This window comes from Taudactylus pleione, unplaced genomic scaffold (genome assembly GCF_031769625.1).
Source record: "Taudactylus pleione unplaced genomic scaffold, aTauple2 ptg000026l, whole genome shotgun sequence".
NCBI lineage: Eukaryota > Metazoa > Chordata > Amphibia > Anura > Myobatrachidae > Taudactylus > Taudactylus pleione.
In genome coordinates, this window is record NW_028284428.1 from 34,372,046 (window position 1) to 34,399,708 (window position 27,663).

Genomic DNA, 27,663 nt, shown 5'->3' on the forward strand with positions numbered 1-27,663 from the left:
GGAGGTGTCTCGCATCCTTGCTTGGGCGGAGTGTCACATTCCAGCGATCTCGGCAGTCTTCATTCCCGGAGTCCTCAATTGGGAGGCGGACTTCCTCAGCCGTCACGACGTGCATCCCGGGGAATGGTCGCTTCACCCAGAGGTGTTTCAGCTACTCGTGGACAGGTGGGGGCTGCCGGAGCTGGACTTGATGGCCTCCCGTCACAATCACAAGTTGCCCGTTTACGGGTCAAGGACAAGAGACGCAGGCGCCAGTCTGGTAGACGCGCTGTCGGTGAAATGGACGTTTCACCTGGCGTATCTGTTTCCTCCGATATCCTTACTTCCTCGGGTTCTGCGGAAATTCAAGGAGGACGGCGGCACGCTCGTGCTGGTTGCTCCGGCGTGGCCCAGACGTCCTTGGTACTCCAATCTGAGGTGTCTCTCCATCGACGCTCCGTCCCTTTTTCCTCAGCGTCGGGACCTGTTGTCTCAAGGGCCCTGCCTTTACCCGGATCTGGGTCGGCTGTCTTTGACCGTTTTTCTCCTAGCAATTGCTTCTGCCAGGAGGGTGTCAGAGTTGGGGGCGCTTTCCTGTCGCCCTCCTTTTCTGATTTTTCATCAGGACAGAGCGGTGCTCCGTACTCGTCCTGAGTTTTTGCCCAAAGTGGTCTCGAAGTTTCACATTAATCAGGAACTTGTTGTGCCAGCTTTTCAGTCGCCTGATCTTTCAGCTGGTGAGGCTTCCTTAGATGTAGTCCGGGCACTTAGAATCTATGTGGATCGGACTGCTTCGGTTAGGAAGTCGGATTCTTTGTTTGTCCTCTTCGGTTTTCACAAGAGGGGTTGGCCTGCCAACAAGCAAACGTTAGCCCGTTGGCTTCATTCTGTTATTTGTGAGGCTTATGCCAGCCTCTGTTAAGGCTCATTCCACTCGTTCTGTGGGTCCCTCTTGGGCTGCTAGACGTGGCGCCTCCGCTGTTCAGCTGTGTAAGGCGGCCACTTGGTCTTCAATTCAAACGTTTTTGAGGTTCTATGCGTTTGACACCTTCGCCTCTCAGGATGCATCCTTCGGGCGCCGGGTACTCCTTTCAGCACAGGAGCGTCCCCGCCCTTAGTTGAACTGCTTTGGGACATCCCCAAGGTCAACCCTGTGGACCCCCTATGGACCCTGAAGTAGAAAACAAGAGATATGGTAAGAACTTACCTTTGTTATCTCTGTTTCTACGAAGTCCATAGGGTCCACACCTGGCTTCAAATGGGCTGTGTGACTGGTCACCGATTTTCCGTCTCCCATTTCTGTGAGTATGGTTTCTTGTGTGTTCCAGTCCTCCTTCTCTCTGTTTAGTCTCCTCCTCCGGCCTTAGCTGCTTACCAAATGAGGTGCCTGTGGCCGGGGCGGGGTATAGAGGAGGACGGACCCAAGTGCATCCTGGGAGCAGCAAAGCTTTAACTGCGTGGTGCCCATGGATCCAGATCCAGCTATACCCCAAGGTCAACCCTGTGGACCCTATGGACTTCGTAGAAACAGAGATAACAAAGGTAAGTTCTTGCCATATCTCTTGTTATTTTAATAAAAGCCTTTGATTTGCATACAAACTTTGAAAGCCTTACTTCCATATTTCTTACAAAAATACAACACAATTCAAAACCAAACAATAGTATAAAAAAAATTAAAGTAAAGTGCACATTTACTTCAGAACATTGTTAAGTGCGCATATAGCTATGAGGCATTAAACAAGTCTTTAAAATAAAACAAATAGGAATTTTTATATAGAAAATTTAAATAAAAATTAGATTGAATTTTTTGGTAGATCCTTGTTTACACCAACTCAATATCCTATGACAAAAGCAGCAACCATAATATTTTCAACATCATCATATGGGATATGTCTAGTTAACATCACTAGATATATTTGATCACCACAGTTAAATATTTCTGTAAACTGTAAACTCTGGGTTTTTGTCAGGAGTACGTTCTTGTGACAGAGTATTAGCTGGCAAAGTATCTTTAAATTGACCTTCGAGTACATTATCTAATGTACTATCTGTAAAATGTTGAGGATGACTGAGGTGTTTGCGGATGCTTGGATATATGGGATGTAGTTTGGCCAAATGCTGGGGGGGACTTTACTTGTTGCGCATACTGGGATGTTTGGCCAAATGCTGGGGGGGCTTTGCTTGTTGCGCATACTGGGATGTTTGGTTAAATGCTGGGTGGGACTTTACTTGTTGCGCATACTGGGATGTTTGGTTAAATGCTGGGGGGGACTTTACTTGTTGCGCATACTGGGATGTTTGGCCAAATGCTGGGGGGGCTTTGCTTGTTGAGCATACTTGTATGTAATTTGCCCAAATGCTGTGGGGAAATTAGCGTGCTGACCATACTGTGATGTATGCTCAAATGAGGTGGGAGACTGAGGTTGCTGCACATACTGGGATGGTTCCACAAATGAGTTTGGATAATTAGCTTGTTGCCCTAAATGGGTGGGTGGTGGAACATGTTTTGGTTTGTAGTGGATTGTGCTCAAGATTTGAGTAAAAAATTGGCGGTTATCGTGACTAAGCCTTTCCTGCATAGCCATCATTTCCTTTAGCAAATTACTCTGCATTTCTCTCTCATTGGCCATGAACCGCTGCAGTCTGGCATCCTCTTGTGTCTGCCATTCCGAATCTAGGTCGCGTAGTTGTTCACAAAGAATATTTGTCATGGCTAGTTGTTCACAAAGAATATTTGTCATGGCTTTGGTAGCAACATCAATTTTGCTCTTCTTTTTAAGTGTTGGCACTGTGAAAACTGAAAGTAAAAGAGAGAAAACATTGAGCAACAGATGTAAAAAATATTTGAAACACAAAACAATAAATAGTCCAAATTCAAAAAGCAGCACGTCTGTTTGCATGCGGTGCCCATTCTCCACTACAAGATAAACACAGAAACAATATGGTTTCTACTATATGCTAGAAATGTAATGACAACATTACATAGATTAATGCAGCAGAACATAAGTTATTTGATTTAAACTTACAGTTACTGCGTAGGGTGGGCTTGTCTCCCTGGGTCTGTGGCTCAGACTCAGAATCTTGCCTGTGCATTGGAGAGATCACATCTGTGCCAGTGCTTGGTTCAATGATGATGGTATTAGATGAGTCCTCATCTGGGTCATCAAATAGGACCTGCGATATTGCCGGGCTCGGCTGGCTGCTCTCAGGAGTTGTTGAAGGCGTGCATGTCGTTGTTGCAGACAGTGTGCCAGCATCACTTGAAGAAGATAGAGCAATGGGGTTGCATAGTGCTGTATGCCCAAAAGCCGAAGTGCATAAATCGTATAAGGGCCACTCCATCCTTCCCACACCACTGTGATTACGATTGTGGTCATGGACCTTTGTGTATTGTTTCTTTAGGCTCTTTAGCTTATTAAGGACTTGCTGCTGTGTCTTCACAATACCCCGGCTGGCCAGGATTTTGGCAATATTGCAATAGATCATGGCATCTTTAACAGTGCCTGTGATTTGAGCTTTTATTTCCTTCTCTCCCCTCACATGTAAGAGCTCACGGACCTCCTCGTCCTTCCAATGTACCATGATCACCAACCACCTGTACACAGAAAAAATAAAGATTGCCGCACTAAAGAAAACCGAGAAAATTTAGATAAAAAATAATAAATAAATAAGAAAATGAATAAAAAATAAATCTCTTGTTAGGTAATAATGTTTACAGTATTTTAAAATAGATGCCATATACAGTATAATAAGAAACAAGCTCTTTTAATAAGGTAATAAAAAACAGTAATTTACATAGTATAACACTATGACATAAATAATAACATTAGATGCTAAATATGTTTACACACCTGTCACCACTCTCCAAACACCTGGTACAAGTTCACCTCGTAGTGTTGCGGGCCTCTCTGCAACTGTTGCGGCACCTAAATCCGCCTTGTAGCACTGCACTGGCTTCTTAGCGCTATGTTTAGCGTTTATATGGCGTCTGCCCTCCTCTGTCCGGCTGTTGCTGAGGATCTCATCAACAGGCAGCCGCGTCCGGCCATTCAGGAGCTGTTTGGTGAAGCCCCGGAGTAAATTCCCGGGTAGCACCATTCAGACAGAAGCAGGGTAATTTCTCGGGACTTAAGTCCCGGGAAAAACCCTGGTCGATTGCAGGGGCGGCTACCCGGGAACGTGTTCCCGGGTAGGTACCTTTCAGACAGATGCGCTACCTGGGAATTTGGCTGAGGCAGGCCAAATTCCCGGGATTCTCGACAAGTCTGAAAGGGTATTAGAAGCATGTTTTGTTGAACTGTACATTGCAGGGACTCGAGTGTCTGTGAACTATTCATGAACCACCCATGAATCATTTCTACTTCATCTCTTCTGCAATGCCAGCCTGGTGGATTTATTTTACTGAGCACTGGAGCACTCTACATAGACTGTGCACCAACACTTGGGTGGCCTGCTGTTGGGAGTGTGACTGCAACCTTCCTCTCCGCTCACTTTCCTACACACGGTGGGTAATTTGTCCATATGCGAGGGCCCTTGCTGGTGTGGGGCTCCGCTCTCTGAGTTGACCTGGTACTGTTGGTGCAGTAGTAAATAGCCAGCCACAGACTGACTCTCGCTGCATTGCTCCCCAGCTGACTGTTGGAGCTGAGTCGTCTCTGGTCTACCGACCAACCCTCACGGCCGCCCCTGATCAGCGTCTACTAGTAAACAGGCCATCTGCCACGGCAGCACCAGGTTTAGCTGAAGGGGATTTCATTGATTCTGAGGGCAACATTTTTGCAGCGGTTTTGGTCATAGTAAATCTGCAGATCGTGAAACCGCCACCAAACTGCAGTCAAAACACATTTTAGAATAGAATAGAACAGGGCTGTCATTTAGAAACCGCTGCAAAACCGCCAGAACAGAATAGAACCCGCCGTCAATCCTCCACCAAACCGCCAGGGTTTAGAACCTGCAGCTTAGTAAATTTTGCCCTAAGACTGCTTAATATAGAGTCCATGGCGACACAGTCAAGTGTGATACAAAGTAATTTCCATTCATTGTGGAATTAGCAGCATTCATAAAATAAACCAAGAGTACAAAATAAATAAACAAGAGTACTCACCTACATACATTTTAATTGAACTTTTGTTAATTGGGCGCTATCAATAGGACATACCCACCAGCCCTTATATACATTTATTCCACACCAGTAACTGGTAGATTCATGGGCTTATCAACAATATATTTACTGTTGTCCATGTAGGAAGCTTTTTTATTACAATTCATGGTGAATGTGACATTGCAACATTGTTTCTTTTAAAGTGTTATTGATTAATTATATGGATTCCTACATCTATTAACATTTTATTATATATTTTCTTTGTTTTCTTTTACACTTGCTTTTATTGCTTAACCCTTTTATATGGGTAATGAAATTGTATTATTTTGATCTGACCTTGGTCACTAGAGCTATTTTATTTATTTATTTCATTTAATTAATAATTTTATGCATTCAGTTTTGGCATACCATCCCCACCCTATGGTGTACAGTGCTGCTTCTTGTAAAATATTATTGTCTTTTCTTGGTGGTTGCAGCCACCTGTTAGCAGCGGCTCCACACCTGGTTATTCCCTTTCCCTTATCCCCTCTACTCAGCGCAGAGTCTCTTGAAATCATAAAATAAGATCCATCTGTAGCTCTTTGGCTGGTCTTTCCCATGTGTAGAATACCCAGAAATGACTATAAATGCGTCAGTAGGTTTGGAGCTAAACCAAGATTATTTTAGAATTGTGACTCTTGGCTTATTCCAATAGCATCAAGCTTTTAATTCATCTAATTTGGATGGGAGACTCTGAATGTTCACATGCACAACATGCACCCCTCTAGGGAAAGGTACAGCGTGTGATACACTCCTATGTTTATTGGGAAGAGCCACGGTTTCACTCTGTATCAGTTGCCAAGGGTAGTAGCAGGATGGATAGAAATGTAAGTGATTGTTTGTGATTTCTATGATTTTCACATTTGTTGGATGCATGGAATGTTTGTTTTCAACACTCGCCACCAACATTAACTAGAAGTGTTTTAGTAAATCATGGTTAATAACAGCAGAAACTATTCTCCAAGGAGAGGGTCGATTTATAATAAGATGAAAGTAAGGTCATAAGCAAATAAAATTGGTAAAACCATTTTCAAAAATGCAGTTTAAGGATGTATAGGTTGTAATAAGGTTATCTGGCTTATCCATATAATTCATGAGATGGAAAGTGACTGGGACTCACAGGAGAGTGTTGGATTTTGTCCTCTGGTTGCAGTGTTTCCAAGTAGTATGTCCCCTCCACATCACTTGCCTGTCTACCTCCTGTGCATGCTCATAACACACTGTGAATTCTTTGTCTACACTTACTTAATAGATACACTCAATACAACAAGCGCAGTAGTAAAATGCCTGATGTAGAATTGGACGGGAATTGGCAGTATGTGCCCCCACATTGTGTGCCCGAAAGAGTGTTATATACATTCTGTGGTTCATCCGCCCCATCTGTACGTTTGCTTTGCGTCTCGTCATCATCCTCAATAGTACCAGCCTATATTAGAAGCAAAAGTTACATTTCAAAACAGGCCTAATTAAGCGTAAATCTAAATATAGATTGCTTACAGTTCTATCACATACCCTCATTCAACAATGTCTACCCAAGAATACCCCTTGCAGACCAGTTGCATCTCTTCCGTTGTAAGTAGAGATGCAGTTGAAGTGTATATGACTCTGCCCATACTTGTTTTATACAGATACACTCTGCCAACAAGGATTTGTTCAACCCTGCATCAGTACCCTAGTTGGTATGTGTAAAAGGGAATCGGTATGTAATGCCGGCTGTCTGGATGCCTACTGTCAAAATACGGACAGCGGCATCCCGATGTTTGGTATCCCGACATGGGTCAGGTAAGTATACTTATCCCCCCCCCCCTCTCTCCCTAACCCTCCCTTCTTGTAGCCTAACCCTCCCCACCCCGCACCCTAGCCCTAACCTTCCCTGTTAGTCAGTGGCGTAAGTTCATCCCAGACGCCCGGAGGCAAGTTAAAATTTGGTGCCCCCCCCCCGTCACAGCTGCTGACACTGTAATGTAGCAATTCTCATGGAGACAAACTATAGATAGACGAAGTCAGCAGCTAATGGTCTGACATGGAGCTCTCCACTAGTGTATGGTGGCTTCTCAGGTGCCGTGAAGGGCCATGACGGTACACTCCGGGTACACAGTTACAGCCCTAAGTGGGGTGAATATGTTGTGGACAATGGAGGAGGTGTCCCCTTCATAGCTGGAGCCCGGCGGCAGGCACCTCCATTGTCTCCCATAGTTCTGCCCCTGCTGTTAGTGCCTAAACCTAAGTCTCCCCCCTTCGTGCCTAAAACTAACCCTCCCCCTTAGTGCCTAACCCTCCCCCCTAGGGGTGCCTAACCCTAACCTCCCCCCAAAAACCTAACGCTAACCCCACTATGCTACCTAAATCTAACCCCCTCCCCCTCCCCCCTGCGGCTAACGCTAAGGGCACCCCGGACTAACCTCGTTCGGGCAGCCGTCATTTTGGATTCCAGCGTCAGTATTTCGACGACCTATCTTAAGTCCCTTATCGTGCTTCCCTCGTCAGGATTTAGGCCGGCGGCATCGCAGATGTCGGTCTCATAACTACATCCCTTGTAAAAGGATATATATATATATATATATTCACATAAAACATATGTTCACACATGTTCCCAGCTGGTAGCACACGGTTTTGGATTGTGTCGCACAATTTTACTTTCTCTCCAGTCACAGTTCATGTTCACTGTAATGTCTGAGAGTATAAAGGGAGCAGATGTTAGCTGCTAGCAATGATCAATTATAAGGCTATGTGTTTGATCACAGGGATGTACTATGTATATTGCACATTTGGCTGTCCTCCTCTGGATCTTCACTTTTTTGTAATCATAGTAAGTTTATGCAAATGTATATTTTTTTAGGAAGGTTATATTTGAGAATGGGCTTAGAACTATCTGTCTCCGGTCATATAAAAGCAAAACAAGTCGATATAGGCATAGTTCAATTTATATATTTGCATATTTAGGCCCGTATTCAATTAGTATTGCATACGCAATAAAGTTTAGCCTGCCGGAGTTTTCGCCTACATAGCGTATTGAAGCTGCGGAAACTTATTGCGCGCGTACCCACGATTCACCCTATTCATTTCCAAAAGACGCAAAAACGGAGACACGCGAATGGTACAGTTGCCTCTAGTTAGCGTCTGTGCACAAGTGGTGAAGAATAGCATTAACAGGTTATTTTTGGAGAAAATAAGTAGTCCTGTCAAAAAAGGGGTGCAAGCATATTTAAAAGTCACTAAAGTGAAGTTATGAAAAATGCACCTTAAGCAAACACCTGCAATCAAAAAACACCTCACCCATACTTGCAGACCCCCCAAAAGTCTGTTTTCGCTAGTTTTTAAGTTTGTACCCCCACTTTGCACTTTTTCGTCCCCATTTTCAAAGTGCTTTATAGGGGTGTTCCCTACTTTTTTTTACGCAGTTATCTTTTGGGGGGCTGTCCCAAGGGTGTAGAGTGGTTTCCCTACTTTTGCACCCCAAAATAGAGTTTTTGCACTTTTTTCTCCACCTATTCAGAGGCGAATCTTCTTCGTCCATTACATTGCATTGCGTTTTTGCGTACACGAAAAGTGTTTGCAATTGTATACGGAGATAAGTGTCCGCCTGGCGAAAAGTCGCATTTCGACGATATTTTTTCGCGGATCACGGCTTTTCGCTTCGAATTGAATACGGGCCTTAGTCTTCTATTTGCTTATTTTTGCTATGTTATGTATAACTTCCTATTTCTCTTTTTTACCATAGTGCACATACATGCTGTAAATTTAGTTTATCATCTTTCGTCACAAATGTACATATTTTTAATTGTAATGTGCACTATACAACATACCAGGAAGTGTGTTTCACTGTTATATATGCTTAATTAGACATGAAATATTAATAGAACAATTTAATTATGTAGTGTGTTCTGCGCAAGTGAAAGAACTGGAAAAATAATAAATAAACTTGGCAGGCCTGGAGAAGAAAATAAAATATTGTGTGATTGATGACTAAAACATATGTGTGCTGCCACTAAGAGAAGATTTTCTCAGAAGTTGTTGCTGGGACTCCGTGTTGGCATTGAGTGTAATCAATTGATAGTCCTGAAACATTTGGAGCTGAGGAATGTACTAACCAACCATGTTTTCTTTTCATACAGAGTCTGGCTAAACTGACTGATGGATTCAGGAATAGCTGTTGTATCTCAGACTCCATGCACAATAGTCATAACAATACAAACTCCCTCAATGATTCGTGTTTACCTCAGCAATACTGTGATGCCTTCTCACAAACAGATAACATTGGAGAGGTATTGTATTTTCCATTGTCAATGTCAGATCAGTTGTATTTTATAAATAAAAAAGGACTACTTAATAACACATCACTATGGTTTGCTGTAATCATTAGCAGTTGTTTTGACTATTTTCCCTTTGACAAATGTGTCCTAATTTTTTGCGCTATATGGCACAAGAAGCATGGCGTGACTTAGACACTATGAGTAACGATTTCCCCAATGCGGGCATTACTGTAGGCAGTGTCAGCGCCAGTGTCCAGGGTACTTGTGCATTGTTCTTCTGTTGCATTAGTGTTGCATGAAAATGTTTACAAAACTGTGTGGCGCAATGCACAGCAGATTCTGTGGCCCTCCCAACAGAGCTATTTGCGTGATTTGATGATCGGTGTATGTGGAAACATCTATATGCCAACATTCAATACATATGCTGAATTCCAATATTATTTACAATATTTATTTGCATATATATTATTTATTATTTATTTGCCTAGTTAGTTGGTACTACCATTGCTAATGTTTTTATTCATCTCTATTTTATTGTAATTTTTCTTTTTTTATTATATTATTTGTACAGTTTGGCTTTGATGATAAAGCAAAATTGGTGGATAGAGTGAGACTTAACTGGCAGTATGAAGAAGCCAAAAAAAGGTAAGCAGTAGTGGACACTGTCCCCATAAAAGCTGGTATATATAATGAGATGAGAATATGTCAGACTAGTAACTGTGCAGTATCTTACTGTAGCAGTAGTTTATTTTATACTGCTTTTGAGCGGGATGTACTAATGCTAAAATGTGGTCAAAACTCCCGATAACTGCAGAGGTTTGACCGCATTTCCCATATGTACGAGGCTCTGGAAAGCAACATTTTCTGGAGCTTGCACCGAATAGGCAATGAAATCTATATATAACGTAGCCTAATAGCAGCCTGTGGGATTCTGGGCCTTATTCAGACCCGCTCGCGAGCGCTGAGCGCTCACAAGCGGGTCGATGTTGGCCCAGTGCACATGCGCACAACAGACCCGGCTCCGTCGTGCGCATGTGCGAGACCCGGATAGTGACGGGCAATCCGTCGCTATGGGTCTCGCTACAAAGGGGGCGTGCTGTCGATGTTGAGTGACACTACGCCCCCTTTGGTGAGCGTGCCGGGGGCGTGGCTGGCCAGACTGAGGCGTTCCCAGTCGAGAAGAGGCACTACCATCTGGGGCCGGCCCCACTGACATCACAAGTGGTCAGTAGGAGTGCTTTCGGCCCTAATAGAGCCAAAAGCACTCCAGGGCTTGCGGCAACGAGACCCTACCACAAGGGTCTCGTCGCAAGCCTGATGGTCGCGATGGTCTTGACCATCTTTTTGGCCGCTCGATATAGCTGTGGGTGGTCACCCACAGCTATGCGAGCGGCCAGGAGGCCGCTCTAAAAAAAGAGAAGGACAGCCCTGATTCAGAGCAAGCGCTCTGTCAGAGCGTCCGGCTCTGAATCAGGGCCACTGTTCGGAGCATTTCCCAAGAGGGATCCAATAGGATCCCCCACGGCTCACAAACCCGGAAGTCCTCTGATCGCAAAGGACAGATCTTTTTGGAAGAACTGTCTGTTGAGATTGTGATCGCAATTATACATGCATACCGGTGTTATTAATGCTGGTATGCATTTGTAAGGGGCGGGATGTATTGCATCCAAAATACGATGCTTGATACATCCCGCTCTTAGGGGTATATTTACTAAAGTGAGAGTTTTTAGAAGTGTAGATGTTGACCATAGCAACCAATCAAATTCTAGCTATTATAGTCTAGAAGGGGTTTGTTAACTAAGTAGAATCTGATTGGTTGCTATGGGCAACATCTCCACTTCTAAAAACTCTCACTTTAGTAAATATATCCCTTAGAATGGTGTGATATTTATCACCAAAAAATGGTCAATAGTTGGTAGTGTTCCAATCTCTGCCTAAATATCTAGGTATAATTTTTTTTTTATCCGCCAATATCGTATATTCTATGGATACATATGTGTTGGTTTTTAAATCACAGTAAGATTTCAATAGAAAACTAGTAAAGAGGTCAATGTATTAAGCAGAGCTATCCATAAATTATACAAAAATGGCTAATCGCCTAGTGATGGCTATTACTGGCCTTATTAGATAGGTTTTCACCTTATTTAGGGTTTCTACCTCCCCTAACCCCCGATGTTTACCTTCGGGATGCAAGCGGTCGGGATTCCTGAACCTTGATCCTAAGGCTGTCAGGATTCCGGCATCGGTATTTAGACTGTCTGCATCCCGTCTGCCAGGATGCTGACAACATCCCAATTAAATGAATAGCTGTCAGTGAAGAAAAAATACTCCTGATACCAACAACTTGCATTATGTCATACTATAAATCTGTTTTGTTTCAAACTGAAACTTGGTTATCATGAAGAATATTATTTATTAAAAGACATATGTCCTAGAGTTCTGTGACCTGTACTAAATCACAAGGCCTCATATTATCAAAAAGCTGTATGGAGACTTCTAATATCTATATATTTTACAACAGTATTCCCATTTTCTTCCATGCTTTCTAACACCAGAACATGACAACCATGGTATATTTCATCACTATTTTACACCAATTATAACCATAAGTGTATTATGCTAAAACAGTAAGTACACTGTAATGTTATGTACATTGAGCAGGATAGTAGTTTATATTTTAGAACTTATTCAGCTAGTGACATGGGCAGGCTGGCGGAGTTGGTGAGAGCACATTCAGGTAGTGACATGGTCAGGCTGGATGAGATGGTGAGATCGCATTCAGGTAGTGACATGGTCAGACTGCCTGAGTTGGTGAGAGCACATTCAGGTAGTGACATGGTCAGGCTGACTGAGTTGGCGAGAGCTCAATCAGGTAGTGACATGGGCAGGCTGGATGAGTTGGTGAGATCGCATTCAGGTAGTGACATGGTCAGACTGCCTGAGTTGGCGAGAACTCAGTCAGGTAGTGACATGGGCAGGCTGGCTGAGTTGGTGAGAGTGCATTCAGGTATTGACATGGGCAAGCTGGCTGAGTTGGTGAGAGCACATTCAGGTAGTGACATGGGCAGGCTGACTGAGATGGTGAGAGCACATTCAGGTAGTGACATGGGCAGGCTGACTGAGATGGTGAGAGCACATTCTGGTAGTGACATTGTCAGGCTGACTGAGTTGGTGAGAGCACATTCAGGTAGTGACATGGTCAGGCTGACTGAGTTGGTGAGAGTGCATTCAGGTAGTGACATGGGCTGGCTGACTGAGTTGGTGAGAGCGCATTCAGGTAGTGACATGGGCAGGCTGACTGAGTTGGTGAGAGTGCATTCAGGTAGTGACATGGGCTGGCTGACTGAGTTGGTGAGAGCACATTCAGGTATTGACATGGGCTGGCTGACTGAGTTGGTGAGAGCACATTCAGGTAGTGACATGGTCAGGCTGGCTGAGTTGGTGAGAACACATTCCAGTATTGACATGGTCAGACTGGCTGAGTTGGTGAGAGTGCATTCAGGTATTGACATGGTCAGACTGGCTGAGTTGGTGAGATCGCATTCAGGTAGTGACATGGGCAGGCTGACTGAGTTGGTGAGAGCGTATTCAGGTAGTGACATGGGCAGGCTGACTGAGTTGGCGAGAACTCAGTCAGGTAGTGACATGGGCAGGCTGGCTGAGTTGGTGAGAGTGCATTCAGGTATTGACATGGGCAGGCTGACTGAGATGGTGAGAGCACATTCTGGTAGTGACATGGGCAGGCTGACTGAGTTGGTGAGAGCACATTCAGGTATTGACATGGTCAGACTGGCTGAGTTGGTGAGAGTGCATTCAGGTATTGACATGGTCAGACTGGCTGAGTTGGTGAGATCGCATTCAGGTAGTGACATGGGCAGGCTAGCTGAGTTGGTGAGAGCACATTCAGGTAGTGACATGGGCAGGCTGACTGAGTTGGTAAGAGCACATTCAGGTAGTGACATGGTCAGACTGGCTGAGTTGGTGAGATCGCATTCAGGTAGTTACATAATCAGACTGGCTGAGTTGGTGAGATCGCATTCAGGTATTGACATGGTCAGACTGGCTGAGTTGGTGAGAGCGCATACAGGTATTGACATGGTCAGACTGGCTGAGTTGGTGAGAGCGCATTCAGGTATTGACATAGTCAGTCTGGCTGAGTTGGTGAGATCGCATTCAGGTAGTGACATGGTCAGAGTGGCTGAGTTGGTGAGAGCGCATTCAGGTAGTGACATGGTCAGACTGGATGAGTTGGTGAGAGCGCACTCAGGTAGTGACATGGTCAGACTGGCTGAGTTGGTGAGATCGCATTCAGGTAGTGACATGGTCAGACTGGATGAGTTGGTGAGAGCGCATTCAGGTAGAAACATGGACAGGCTGACTGAGTTGGTGAGAGCACATTCAGGTAGTGACATGGTCAGGCTGGCTGAGTTGGTGAGAACACATTCAAGTATTGACATGGTCAGACTGGCTGAGTTGGTGAGAGCGCATTCAGGTAGTGACATGGTCAGGCTGGCTGAGTTGGTGAGAACACATTCAAGTATTGACATGGTCAGACTGGCTGAGTTGGTGAGAGCGCATTCAGGTATTGACATGGTCAGACTGGCTGACTTGGTGAGATCTCATTCAGGTAGTGACATTGGCAGGCTGGCTGAGTTGGTGAGAGCACATTCAGGTAGTGACATGAGCAGGCTGACTGAGTTGGTGAGAGCACATTCAGGTAGTGACATGGGCAGGCTGACTGAGTTGGTGAGAGCACATTCAGGTAATGACATGGGCTGGCTGACTGAGTTGGTGAGAGCGCATTCAGGTAGTGACATGGTCAGACTGGCTGAGTTGGTGAGAACACATTCAAGTATTGACATGGTCAGACTGGCTGAGTTGGTGAGAGCGCATACAGGTATTGACATGGTCAGACTGGCTGAGTTGGTGAGAGCGCATACAGGTATTGACATGGGCAGGCTGGCTGAGTTGGTGAGAGTGCATTCAGGTATTGACATGGGCAGGCTGACTGAGATGGTGAGAGCACATTCTGGTAGTGACATGGGCAGGCTGACTGAGTTGGTGAGAGCACATTCAGGTATTGACATGGTCAGACTGGCTGAGTTGGTGAGAGTGCATTCAGGTATTGACATGGTCAGACTGGCTGAGTTGGTGAGATCGCATTCAGGTAGTGACATGGGCAGGCTAGCTGAGTTGGTGAGAGCACATTCAGGTAGTGACATGGGCAGGCTGACTGAGTTGGTAAGAGCACATTCAGGTAGTGACATGGTCAGACTGGCTGAGTTGGTGAGATCGCATTCAGGTAGTTACATAATCAGACTGGCTGAGTTGGTGAGATCGCATTCAGGTATTGACATGGTCAGACTGGCTGAGTTGGTGAGAGCGCATACAGGTATTGACATGGTCAGACTGGCTGAGTTGGTGAGAGCGCATTCAGGTATTGACATAGTCAGTCTGGCTGAGTTGGTGAGATCGCATTCAGGTAGTGACATGGTCAGAGTGGCTGAGTTGGTGAGAGCGCATTCAGGTAATGACATGGTCAGACTGGATGAGTTGGTGAGAGCGCACTCAGGTAGTGACATGGTCAGACTGGCTGAGTTGGTGAGATCGCATTCAGGTAGTGACATGGTCAGACTGGATGAGTTGGTGAGAGCGCATTCAGGTAGAAACATGGACAGGCTGACTGAGTTGGTGAGAGCACATTCAGGTAGTGACATGGTCAGGCTGGCTGAGTTGGTGAGAACACATTCAAGTATTGACATGGTCAGACTGGCTGAGTTGGTGAGAGCGCATTCAGGTAGTGACATGGTCAGGCTGGCTGAGTTGGTGAGAACACATTCAAGTATTGACATGGTCAGACAGGCTGAGTTGGTGAGAGCGCATTCAGGTATTGACATGGTCAGACTGGCTGACTTGGTGAGATCGCATTCAGGTAGTGACATTGGCAGGCTGGCTGAGTTGGTGAGAGCACATTCAGGTAGTGACATGAGCAGGCTGACTGAGTTGGTGAGAGCACATTCAGGTAATGACATGGGCTGGCTGACTGAGTTGGTGAGAGCGCATTCAGGTAGTGACATGGTCAGACTGGCTGAGTTGGTGAGAACACATTCAAGTATTGACATGGTCAGACTGGCTGAGTTAGTGAGAGCGCATACAGGTATTGACATGGTCAGACTGGCTGAGTTGGTGAGAGCGCATACAGGTATTGACATGGGCAGGCTGGCTGAGTTGGTGAGAGTGCATTCAGGTATTGACATGGGCAGGCTGACTGAGATGGTGAGAGCACATTCTGGTAGTGACATGGGCAGGCTGACTGAGTTGGTGAGAGCACATTCAGGTATTGACATGGTCAGACTGGCTGAGTTGGTGAGAGTGCATTCAGGTATTGACATGGTCAGACTGGCTGAGTTGGTGAGATCGCATTCAGGTAGTGACATGGGCAGGCTAGCTGAGTTGGTGAGAGCACATTCAGGTAGTGACATGGGCAGGCTGACTGAGTTGGTAAGAGCACATTCAGGTAGTGACATGGTCAGACTGGCTGAGTTGGTGAGATCGCATTCAGGTAGTTACATAATCAGACTGGCTGAGTTGGTGAGATCGCATTCAGGTATTGACATGGTCAGACTGGCTGAGTTGGTGAGAGCGCATACAGGTATTGACATGGTCAGACTGGCTGAGTTGGTGAGAGCGCATTCAGGTATTGACATAGTCAGTCTGGCTGAGTTGGTGAGATCGCATTCAGGTAGTGACATGGTCAGAGTGGCTGAGTTGGTGAGAGCGCATTCAGGTAGTGACATGGTCAGACTGGATGAGTTGGTGAGAGCGCACTCAGGTAGTGACATGGTCAGACTGGCTGAGTTGGTGAGATCGCATTCAGGTAGTGACATGGTCAGACTGGATGAGTTGGTGAGAGCGCATTCAGGTAGAAACATGGACAGGCTGACTGAGTTGGTGAGAGCACATTCAGGTAGTGACATGGTCAGGCTGGCTGAGTTGGTGAGAACACATTCAAGTATTGACATGGTCAGACTGGCTGAGTTGGTGAGAGCGCATTCAGGTAGTGACATGGTCAGGCTGGCTGAGTTGGTGAGAACACATTCAAGTATTGACATGGTCAGACAGGCTGAGTTGGTGAGAGCGCATTCAGGTATTGACATGGTCAGACTGGCTGACTTGGTGAGATCGCATTCAGGTAGTGACATTGGCAGGCTGGCTGAGTTGGTGAGAGCACATTCAGGTAGTGACATGAGCAGGCTGACTGAGTTGGTGAGAGCACATTCAGGTAGTGACATGGGCAGGCTGACTGAGTTGGTGTGAGCACATTCAGGTAATGACATTGGCTGGCTGACTGAGTTGGTGAGAGCACATTCAGGTAGTGACATGGGCAGGCTGACTGAGTTGGTGAGAGCACATTCAGGTAATGACATGGGCAGGCTGACTGAGTTGGTGAGAGCGCATTCAGGTAGTGACATGGGCAGGCTGACTGAGTTGGTGAGAGTGCATTCAGGTATTGACATGGGCTGGCTGACTGAGTTGGTGAGAGCGCATTCAGGTAGTGACATGGTCAGACTGGCTGAGTTGGTGAGAACACATTCAAGTATTGACATGGTCAGACTGGCTGAGTTGGTGAGAGCGCATACAGGTATTGACATGGTCAGACTGGCTGAGTTGGTGAGAGCGCATTCAGGTATTGACATAGTCAGTCTGGCTGAGTTGGTGAGATCGCATTCAGGTAGTGACATGGTCAGACTGGCTGAGTTGGTGAGATCGCATTCAGGTAGTGACATGGTCAGACTGGTTGAGTTGGTGAGAGCGCATTCGGGCAGGCTGACTGAGTTGGTGACAGCACATTCAGGTAGAGACATGGTCAGGCTGCCTGAGATGGTGAGAACACATTCAAGTGTTGACATGGTCAGACTGGCTGAGTTGGTGAGAGCGCATTCAGGTATTGACATGGTCAGACTGGCTGAGTTGGTGAGATCGCATTCAGGTAGTGACATGGTCAGACTGGCTGAGTTGGTGAGAGCGCATTCAGGTAGTGACATGGTAAGAGTGGCTGAGTTGGTGAGAGCGCATTCATTTAGTGACATGGTCAGACTGGATGAGTTGGTGAGAGCGCATTCAGGTAGTGACATGGGCAGGCTGACTGAGTTGGTGAGAGCGCATTCAGGTAGTGACATGGTCAGGCTGATTGAGTTGGTGAGAGTGCATTCAGGTAGTGACATGGTCAGGCTGGCTGAGTTGGTGAGAGCGCATTCAGGTAGTGACATGGGCAGGCTGACTGAGTTGGTGAGAGCGCATTCAGGTAGTGACATGGTCAGGCTGACTGAGTTGGTGAGAGTGCATTCAGCTATTGACATGGTCAGACTTGCTGAGTTGGTGAGATTCCATTCAGGTAGTGACTTGGGCAGGCTGACTGAGTTGGTGAGAGCGCATTCAGGTAGTGACATGGGCTGGCTGACAGAGTTGGTGAGAGCACATTCAGGAAGTGACATGGTCAGACTGGCTGAGTTGGTGAGAGCGCATTCAGGTTGTGACATGGTCAGACTGGCTGAGATGGTGAGAACACATTCAGGTAGTGACATGGGCAGGCTGACTGAGATGGTGAGAGTGCATTCAGGTAGTGACATGGTCAGATTGGATGAGTTGGTGAGAGCACATTCAGGTATTGACATGGGCAGGCTGGCTGAATTGGTGAGAGCAAATTCAGGGAGTGACATGGCCAGGCTGACTGAGTTGGTGAGAGCACATTCAGATAGTGACATGGGCAGGCTGGCTGAGATGGTGAGAGCGCATTCAGGTAGTGACATGGGCAGGCTGACTGAGTTGGTGAGAGCACATTCAGGTAGTGACATGGTCAGGCTGACTGAAATGGTGAGAGCAAATTCAGGTAGTGACATGGGCAGGCTGGCTGAGTTGGTGAGAGCACATTCAGATAGTGACATGGGCAGGCTGGCTGAGATGGTGAGAGCACATTCAGGTAGTGACATGGTCAGACTGGCTGAGTTGGTGAGAGCGCATTCAGGTATTGACATAGTCAGTCTGGCTGAGTTGGTGAGATCGCATTCAGGTAGTGACATGGTCAGACTGGCTGAGTTGGTGAGATCGCATTCAGGTAGTGACATGGTCAGACTGGTTGAGTTGGTGAGAGCGCATTCGGGCAGGCTGACTGAGTTGGTGACAGCACATTCAGGTAGAGACATGGTCAGGCTGCCTGAGATGGTGAGAACACATTCAAGTATTGACATGGTCAGACTGGCTGAGTTGGTGAGAGCGCATTCAGGTATTGACATGGTCAGACTGGCTGAGTTGGTGAGATCGCATTCAGGTAGTGACATGGTCAGACTGGCTGAGTTGGTGAGAGCGCATTCAGGTAGTGACATGGTAAGACTGGATGAGTTGGTGAGAGCGCATTCAGGTAGTGACATGGGCAGGCTGGCTGAGATGGTGAGAGCGCATTCAGGTAGTGACATGGGCAGGCTGACTGAGTTGGTGAGAGCACATTCAGGTAGTGAAATGGTCAGGCTGACTGAAATGGTGAGAGCAAATTCAGGTAGTGACATGGGCAGGCTGGCTGAGTTGGTGAGAGCACATTCAGGTAGTGACATGGGCAGGCTTGCTGAGTTGGTGAGAGCACAGGAGTGTGAGCTGACTAGAGCTTGAAGAGTAGGCAGCATAGTAAATGGACAATAGAAATCATTTCAATTCAGTAAAAAATATCTTTTATGTACAGTGGGAGGATTTCATCTTAGCAGATGGTTAATTATAACAAAAAGGGAATGAAGGCATTGGTAAAACGATAAATATATTTAGAAATATGTTTTGTTTTACTTTATAAAATTCCTGTCTACCGGAGAACTTTTTTGTAGCAGAAGCTCCCAATCTCTTCTGTTGCCTTTCTTTTCCTGCTGCTACCTTTCACCGTCCCACCACTACGACCTGTATATATATAACTATGCTTTACTAATACAGTAACTAGGTGAAAGCTTATTGTGATACAGCAACATGTTTCTTTTACTGCAGTTACTATATGTGGAGCGCAGTGACTAATAGCAGGCGCATACAAAGTTCAGGTGGTGGGAAAGGAAGTTTGTACCTCCTCTAGTTCCCATGTCCGTCATGGCACTCTTTATACGCTGACTGCAGGAGGAAGTGCACCATGATAAACTATCGTATGTTGTTGAGCTCGCAATAGATGCGACTCCAGACAGGTGTACCTGCAGATGCGTCTTCATCTAATTGTGTCACAAGCACAAGTCAACAATGACGTGTGCATATGCAGCTGTGTATATTCTGCTTACAAGATACTATATAAAGAGAAGGCTGCTAGGGACCCAGACTCATAGTAGCGAACAGCCTTTAGAAAAATGAAGTTATAGTGTGAGAGTGAGAACATTTCTTCAACCCCTCTTTAATACATCTTTTATCATTGAAGAGCCCCGTTGGCATGGATAGGGTTAACTGTGTAGTCAGTACTGCTGGTGGATATTTTATTTTGTATAAACTGTACCGTCACATTCTTCATTTAGTATTCATGTCCTACACAATGGCTTCTAGTGTTCTACACGGCTAGTGCCAGCACACATGTATAAGTGTATTCTACACGTTGCAGTCTGGCAACACTTTACTTGTCATAGTGTTGATTAAGGGTCAGACTGTCTATGTAGATGTTATACACAGAAGAACACCTAGAAAATATGGTAGATCTTTTCATATTGTTCTGTGTTTTGCTTTGATGTATATTGTGAGCAGACTTTAAAAGATAAATCACATAGGTGCATCAAAAGTGTTATTTCAAATGAATTTATTGATCATATTGCAAGCAGATATATTTCACTGACAAGATAAAGTAAAATTAAATAAAAATGATAAAATATAAAAACTGTGGCCAAAGCATCATTAAAAAATAACACATAGGGGTCAATCCAATTAGGTGCGATTTGGGTCCTGCGAGCCGTTCTTACGGTGAACTCGCACAACGAATTTCATTTGCAATCCAATTCCAAACTCACATTGCTTCTTCAGCGGAAATTGGCATTTGTTGTGTGCACCCTTTTAGCAGATGAAAAGGTAGGGAAATCTTTATTTTAAGGTAAAAATGTCGGGACACAGTGCAGAACCTCTGGTACATTCCTCTCAGTGAATAATCTTGCACTTGGAGGGGTTTAATTAGCATAATTTGGCCAATACAGACGTGTCGGTTTTCAGGTGAATTTCCCTAAGAAGCTCAATAATGGGTTAAATGATGTGGGACAGGTATGTGGAGGTGTAAATGATGTGGGACAGGTATGTGGAGGTGTAAATGATGTGGGGAAGGTATGTGGAGGTGTAAATTATGTGGTACAGGTATGTGGAGGTGTAAATGATGTGGGACAGGTATGTGGAGGTGTAAATGATGTGGGAAAGGTATGTGGGGGTGTAAATAATGTAGGACAGGTATATAGAGGTGTAAATGATGTGGGTCAGGTATGTGGAGGTGTAAATGATGTGGGATAGGTGTGTGGAGGTGTAAATAATGTGGGACAGGTATGTGGAGGTGTAAATAATGTGGGACAGGTGTGTGGAGGTGTAAATAATGTGGGATAGGTATGTAGAGGTGTAAATGATGTAGGACATGTACGTGGAGGTGTAAATGATGTGAGACAGGTATGTGGAGATATAAATGATCTGAGACAGGTATGTGGTGATATAAATGATCTGAGACAGGTATGTGGACTTATAAATGATGTGGGACAGGTATATGGATGTGTAAATGATGTGGGACAGGTATGTGGATGTGTAAATTATGTGGGACAGGTATGTGCAGGTGTAAGTGATGTGGGACAGGTATGTGGAGGTGTAAATGATGTGGGACAGGTATGTGGAGTTGTAAATGATGCGGGACAGGTATATAGAGGTGTAAATTATGTGGGTCAGGTATGTAGAGGTGTAAATAATGTAGGACAGGTACATGGAGGTGCAAATTATGTGGGTCAGGTGTGTGGAGGTATAAATGATGTGGGACAGGTATGTGGAGGTGTAAATGATGTGGGATAGGTATGTGGAGGTGTAAATGATGTGGGACAGGTATGTGGAGGAGTAAAAGATGCGGGTCAGGTGTGTGGAGGTATAAATGATGTGGGATAGGTATGTTAAGGTGTAAATGATGTAGGACAGGTATGTGGAGAAGTAAATTATGTGGGACAGGTTTATAGAGGTGTAAACAGTGCTTAAAGTGGTCCCCCAATCCTCATCTTCTGCACTTTTTAACAAATGGACAGCGCATTGCAAAAGGGTGTGGTCTCAAAAGAAAAGGGCGTGGTGTCACAATTGTATCCCCAATTCAAATTACGCCACACAGTAGCACAATCTTATTCACATTACACTGCACATAATGCCCCTGATTCACATTACTTCACATAGTCGTGTCCCTTGTTCATGTTATGACACACAGTAGCGCCCCTTTTACACAATGCCCACATTAGTGCCCCTTATACCTAATGCCCACAGTAGTAATGCTCCTAATACACATAATGACCACAGTAGTAGTGCCTCTTATAAAATTCCCACAGCAGTAGTGCCCCTTATGCAATTCCCACTGTAGTGGTGCCCCTTATGCAATTCCCCCAGGAGTGGTGCCCTTTATGCAGTGTTGCCAGTAGTGGTGCCGCTTATGTAGTGCCCACAGTGGTACTGCCCCTTATGCAGAACCCACAGTAATGGTGCTCCTTATGCAGTGCCCCCAAGAGTGGTGCCCTTATGCAATGCCCCCCATTAGTAGTGACCCCATTAGTAGTGCCCCCAGTGGTAATGCCCCCATTAGTAGTGCCCCCAGTATTAATGCCCCCAGTAGTAATGCTCCCAGTAGTAATGCCCCCAGTGGTAATGTCCTCATTAGTAGTGGCCTTTACACAAAAATAAACAGTAACACACAATACTTACCTTAAGCCCCGCTCCTGTGTCCACTGCCGTCCAACTGGCTTCTCCTCCAAACTATGGGAGAGACGTCATGACGTCTCTCCCATAGTGCCCACTTGTTCATAGAGAGGAATTCAATTAACCCCGATAATTTTTCGACCAAATAAAATGGGACTTACCGCATTTTTTTTTACTTCGGGCTATTCAATTAGATAACGTTTTATTCGCCCAGAAAAGTATCCTTTTTTGAGCAAATACAGATCGGATCTGTGGTAAGGTCACGGACCTACTGTATGTGTTTTCGCGGCCACGATCGCGAAAATGGGGCTGCTTAATGGGGATTTTTTTTCACCTGTCTCAGCCTAAATCCCAGATTACGTCAGGTCTAATTGAATAGCTCCTGGGGGATCAACTAGCCTCCGTATATAACTGCGGCTAATGGAATTCCCTCCTTAATCTTTACTTATTGTATAATGTGTTTCTGAATATTTTAATGTGCCACAAACAATAATCAGAAAATATGTTGCTTAAAATATTTTTAAAACTTCTTCTGAAGCCTAAAGGCACACTTATTTTCCTTTACACATACTGTATCTAATACAAATATTAAGAGATGAATGGCTAATAATATTCCTTCTGCAATACTTTGGCTAGCTTTTACACAGGAGGTTATTACAAGGGCATACTAAATAATGCTTATTACCTATGTCCCTATTCTCACACTGACACTAAACTGAGTGTTACTTTTCTATTTCCAAGAGACATTCCAAAACAATAGAAGCTTTCCGTGTGATTTCTGCATGTTACATTTGACTGTCTGGTCCAGCTGCAGCTCATTGGACTGCAATCATTGCATATCTGTGCCCTGCAGTATTCCATGTGACATGCCGAAACCATTGCATATCTGTGCCCTGCAGTATTCCATGTGACATGCCGAAACCATTGTATATCTGTGCCCTGCAGTATTCCATGTGACATGCCGAAACCATGTATATCTGTACCCTGCAGTATTGCATGTGACATGCCGAAACCATTGTATATCTGTGCCCTGCAGTATTCCATGTGACATGCCGAAACCATGTATATCTGTGCCCTGCAGTATTCCATGTGACATGCCGAAACCATTGTATATCTGTGCCCTGCAGTATTCCATGTGACATGCCGAAACATTGTATATCTGTGCCCTGCAGTATTCCATGTGACATGCCGAAACCATTGTATATCTGTGCCCTGCAATATTCCATGTGACATGCCGAAACCATTGTATATCTGTGCCCTGCAATATTCCATGTGACATGCCGAAACCATAGTATATCTGTGCCCTGCAGTATTCCATGTGACATGCCGAAACCATTGTATATCTGTGCCCTGCAGTATTCCATGTGACATGCCGAAACCATTGTATATCTGTGCCCTGCAGTATTCCATGTGACATGCCGAAACCATTGTATATCTGTGCCCTGCAGTATTCCATGTGACATGCCGAAACCATTGTATATCTGTGCCCTGCAGTATTCCATGTGACATGCCGAAACCATTGTATATCTGTGCCCTGCAGTATTCCATGTGACATGCCGAAACCATTGTATATCTGTGCCCTGCAGTATTCCATGTGACATGCCGAAACCATCGCACTCATCCTCCCCAAAATACACAACATTTAAATCTCTCTGAGACTTGACTGCAAATGCATTAGTTATCTCTTACATCTCTCTTTAGGTGGGGTTATATTTTAAGCTAAAAGATTGTAATTAATAGAGTGTTTTCGCTTGGTTGGTAGAGTGTAATGTAACTGTATTTTTTGGTACTTGCAGGAATTCCTGATTTAAAAAAAAAAAAAAAAAGTTTGAAGGTCAGGGAGTGGCTGAGGAAATTGCTAGGGAAAGGCTAGCTTTCCTGCATGATTGCACAACTCAGTGGGGCAGTAAAGGTCAACTGCTGATCATTTATACAGATGGGTTCTTATGCTGTTATGTGACTAGTTTTATCTTAAGATAAATCTATTAATAGAAATAACACTTAAAGGGATGGGAATGACAACACTGAGATAGAAAAAACTTTATGTTAAATATACATTAGTTACAACTATCACATTTTTGATGTATTGAGTGATAAAATTACAGTTAGAACGATAAGAGGAATATTTGTAGCTATGTCACATTGTTGGCGATTTACTGGCATTCTTGTATGTTGAGTTGTCTCTAAATCAAGGGACCCATACACTAGCGACAGATTGTTGCATTCCTGCGATCCTGAGTTGCCTGGATTGCAGGAACGGTGAAATCCGTTGGATTTCATTGATTTGCCGATCACAATCAAAATATGATCGTGATTAGCAAATCGATGAAATTTAACATGAAAAATTTCACCGATCCTTTGACGGATCGCGGAACATGGATGGCTGCCAGACGGCATTTAAGACTGGCGAAACGGTGTTTCCGATCCGATCGCAAAACCTGTCGGTAGGTGTATGGGGGCCTTTAGGCATTATGAGTTAATAAGCAATAACCTTGTATATGCGCACCCTACATTCACATGCCACTGACTGTATCCAACACACCTTCATTCATTACTTTTACTGGGAATATTACATATTTGGTACACACAAAAGATAAACAATAAATAAAATGAGTGTAAAATCATTTATAAATTGAATGGTAACTACAGCCTTAGTTAATGGTGAAGTTAAGTCTTCCATTGATTCTGAAAATATGCCCTGTAGTAGTAATTAGCAGGAGGTAAAGTTAATTAACTAAAATACATACAGGGCATAAGCATTACTGCACAGCACAAGTTCTGCTGTGTTTTACTGTCAAATAATACCAGATCACATTTGTAAAACTGTATCTGTACTGTTTATATCATCATGCAGAATATCAGGTACAAAACATAAAATATATATTGCTATCATAATAAACAAGTGTATACTGTATGTCACACACAGGGGCGGATACAGGATAAAATGACAGGGGAGGGGGGGCACCATGATTGATGTGTGTGGCTTGCGGATGGAGCTCCGTCGTGCGCATGCGCGAGACCCAGATAGTGACAGCCAAGCTGTCACTCCGGGTCTCGCACCAAAGGAGGCGTGCTGTCGACGTTGAGTGACAGCACGCCCCCTTTGGTGGGCGTGTCGGGGGTGTCTGGGTCCGGCCCCACTGACATCACTAGTGATGTCAGTGGGAGTGATTTTGGCTCTGATAGAGCCAAAATCACTCCAGGGCTTGCTGTCACCGAGACCCTACCGCAGGGTCTCGTCGCAAGCCCGATGGTCGCGATGGTCTTGACCATCGCGACCATCATCATGGACGCTCGCATAAGCTGTGGGTGGTAACCCACAGCTATGCGAGCGTCCAGGAGGACGCTCCAAAAACAAAACAAAACGCCCTGATTCAGAGCGGGCGCTCGTTCAGAGCGTCCGGCTCTGAATCAGGCCCAGTGGCCCATGTACCTGCTGTGAATAAACGGTCTGTCTATAGTTAATTGTGTAACATATCATAGCATATGTCATAGCATCTATAGTTGTAATTTCGGAATTTTGATAGTGTGCAATAAAGTTTAGATAAAATGAAGTTTAGATGAAATGAAGTTTAGCTGGAGCTCTAATATTAGGCCACTTAAAAATAAATATAGCTACCTTCTTTTATTAGTCTGTTACCCTCTACAGAAGACATGGGGCTATATTTACGAAGCAGCGGCTTGCATCCCAGCAGGTTGGAGGTGACAATTTAAACTGCACAGTCAGTGCAAAGCATGCTGGGCATTACACTGACTGTGGGTGACGGTATACATTTTCAGCTGCAACCCACCTGCTCCTTCGTAAATATAGCCCAAAGTGTGTTGATCTTACCCAGGACATTTATATTACATTAGTGCAGACTTTAGCCCTGACTATGCTGTGGATTCTGCCTGTTTGCGGCTGATACAGCAGGACAAAGACATGTAATTCTCCCTGCTATAGAGCAATTCAGAAACTCTTACCAAATAGGAAAGTGAAGTAAAGTGCAAATAGTGAAATTCATGTTGCCGTTAATCTACCCCTTTCAGACCTAAACCCCGGCTTTAACCCAGCTCTGAACCAGGTCACAGAACACGGGTTGAAGCCGGGGTTTTTGTACTTATCCCCTTTCACATGAGGGTGCATTGATTGTCAACAAGTGACAGCTCTGCATCAGCATATGAATATATAGTGTATTCTTGCTGTAGCGGCTGTCAACGCTGTCAGGCTCAGTCCTGACTCCAGCCCATGGTTGCCGACAATCTGGCTGCCTCTTCCGGGAAGAGGCAGCCAGATCAGCACAGCAGGAGGTCTGATGCAAATTTGGGGGCGTGACCGCGCAATCGAGTCATCACGGCCACGCCCCCGCAACAACATGCTGAAATTACAGGCATTGTGCAGCCGGGGGCAGGGCCACGGGGTCCCCCGGACTGGCCAATTACAAGGGGGGCGAACGGCAGACGGTGAGGAGGGGATTTTTGGGATGCTCCCAAGTAGGCAAATATGCTTCAGCCCTGCTGTGTGAGGGGGCAGAACCGTGGTGCTGTTTGATACAGTGGCGTCCCTCCCCGTGATGACACCTGGTGCGGGGAGGGTTGTAGTGCGAGCGGCGAAGCTGTGCACCTGCAAAAAGTGGGCGTGACATCGCAGGCAGGGGGTGTGGCATTGTGGTCTGAACCCCTATTTTAGTCACTCCAGGCGGTCCCGTAGGTGCGGACTGCCCCCAGGGACCACTCTGTGTGCAGTGCCGGCTCCCTCACTGTGTCAGGAGCTGAGTGCTGTATGTAATGCTACAGTGCAGCACCCGGCTTCTGTTACTGAGGAGGAGTCGGCACTTTTGTGTCACCCCTTGGCGGGTGACACCCGGATGCGGCTCGCACCCCTCTTGTGATGCCACTGTTTTGATGTCTAGTAGCTGCTGTGGCAGCTGTGACACTGCACTGTAAAATCGTGAGTGCTAGGTGGGGAGGGGCTGGCTGGCATCTTTTAGCCTTGGGGCAGACAAGTAAGTGGCCCAGATTTTATACCAGTGCATTGCAATGGGGAAAGACACGTGGCAAGATCTGTAGGTGTAGTTTGTCTAATATGGGTGTGCTTTAAATAGCCAATTAAATAGTTTGCATATTGTTATTAAAATTGTATATTAAAAGAGGTATAAACAAGTACACCTACAAGCCCCATCTGATAAAACATAGACCATTCTAATAACCCCTACAAAATGCACACAGAACTCTAGTGACCATTATACAATACACAGGGATTCTCATGACCAATATACATTACAGAGACCATTCCCGTGACTGATATACAAAACCGGTACCATTCTAGTCACTGATATGCAATATAGGAGACAGTCTAGTGACTAGTATAGAATGCAGGGACCATTCCCGTGACCG

At 45.2% G+C, this 27,663-nt stretch overlaps 1 protein-coding gene across 4 annotated transcripts in view; it reads left to right on the forward strand.

Annotated features, from left to right (window-relative positions):
• The window catches only part of WWC3 (WWC family member 3), a 231,472-nt gene that overhangs the window by 152,024 nt on the left and 51,785 nt on the right, over window positions 1–27,663 (forward strand). For all 4 annotated transcript variants that reach the window (XM_088451663.1, XM_088451664.1, XM_088451665.1 and 1 more), the window contains exons 7-8: window positions 9,235–9,384; window positions 9,944–10,017. In XM_088451663.1, the coding sequence (XP_088307789.1) occupies window positions 9,235–9,384; window positions 9,944–10,017 (224 nt within the window). The remainder of the gene's footprint in view (window positions 1–9,234; window positions 9,385–9,943; window positions 10,018–27,663) is intronic.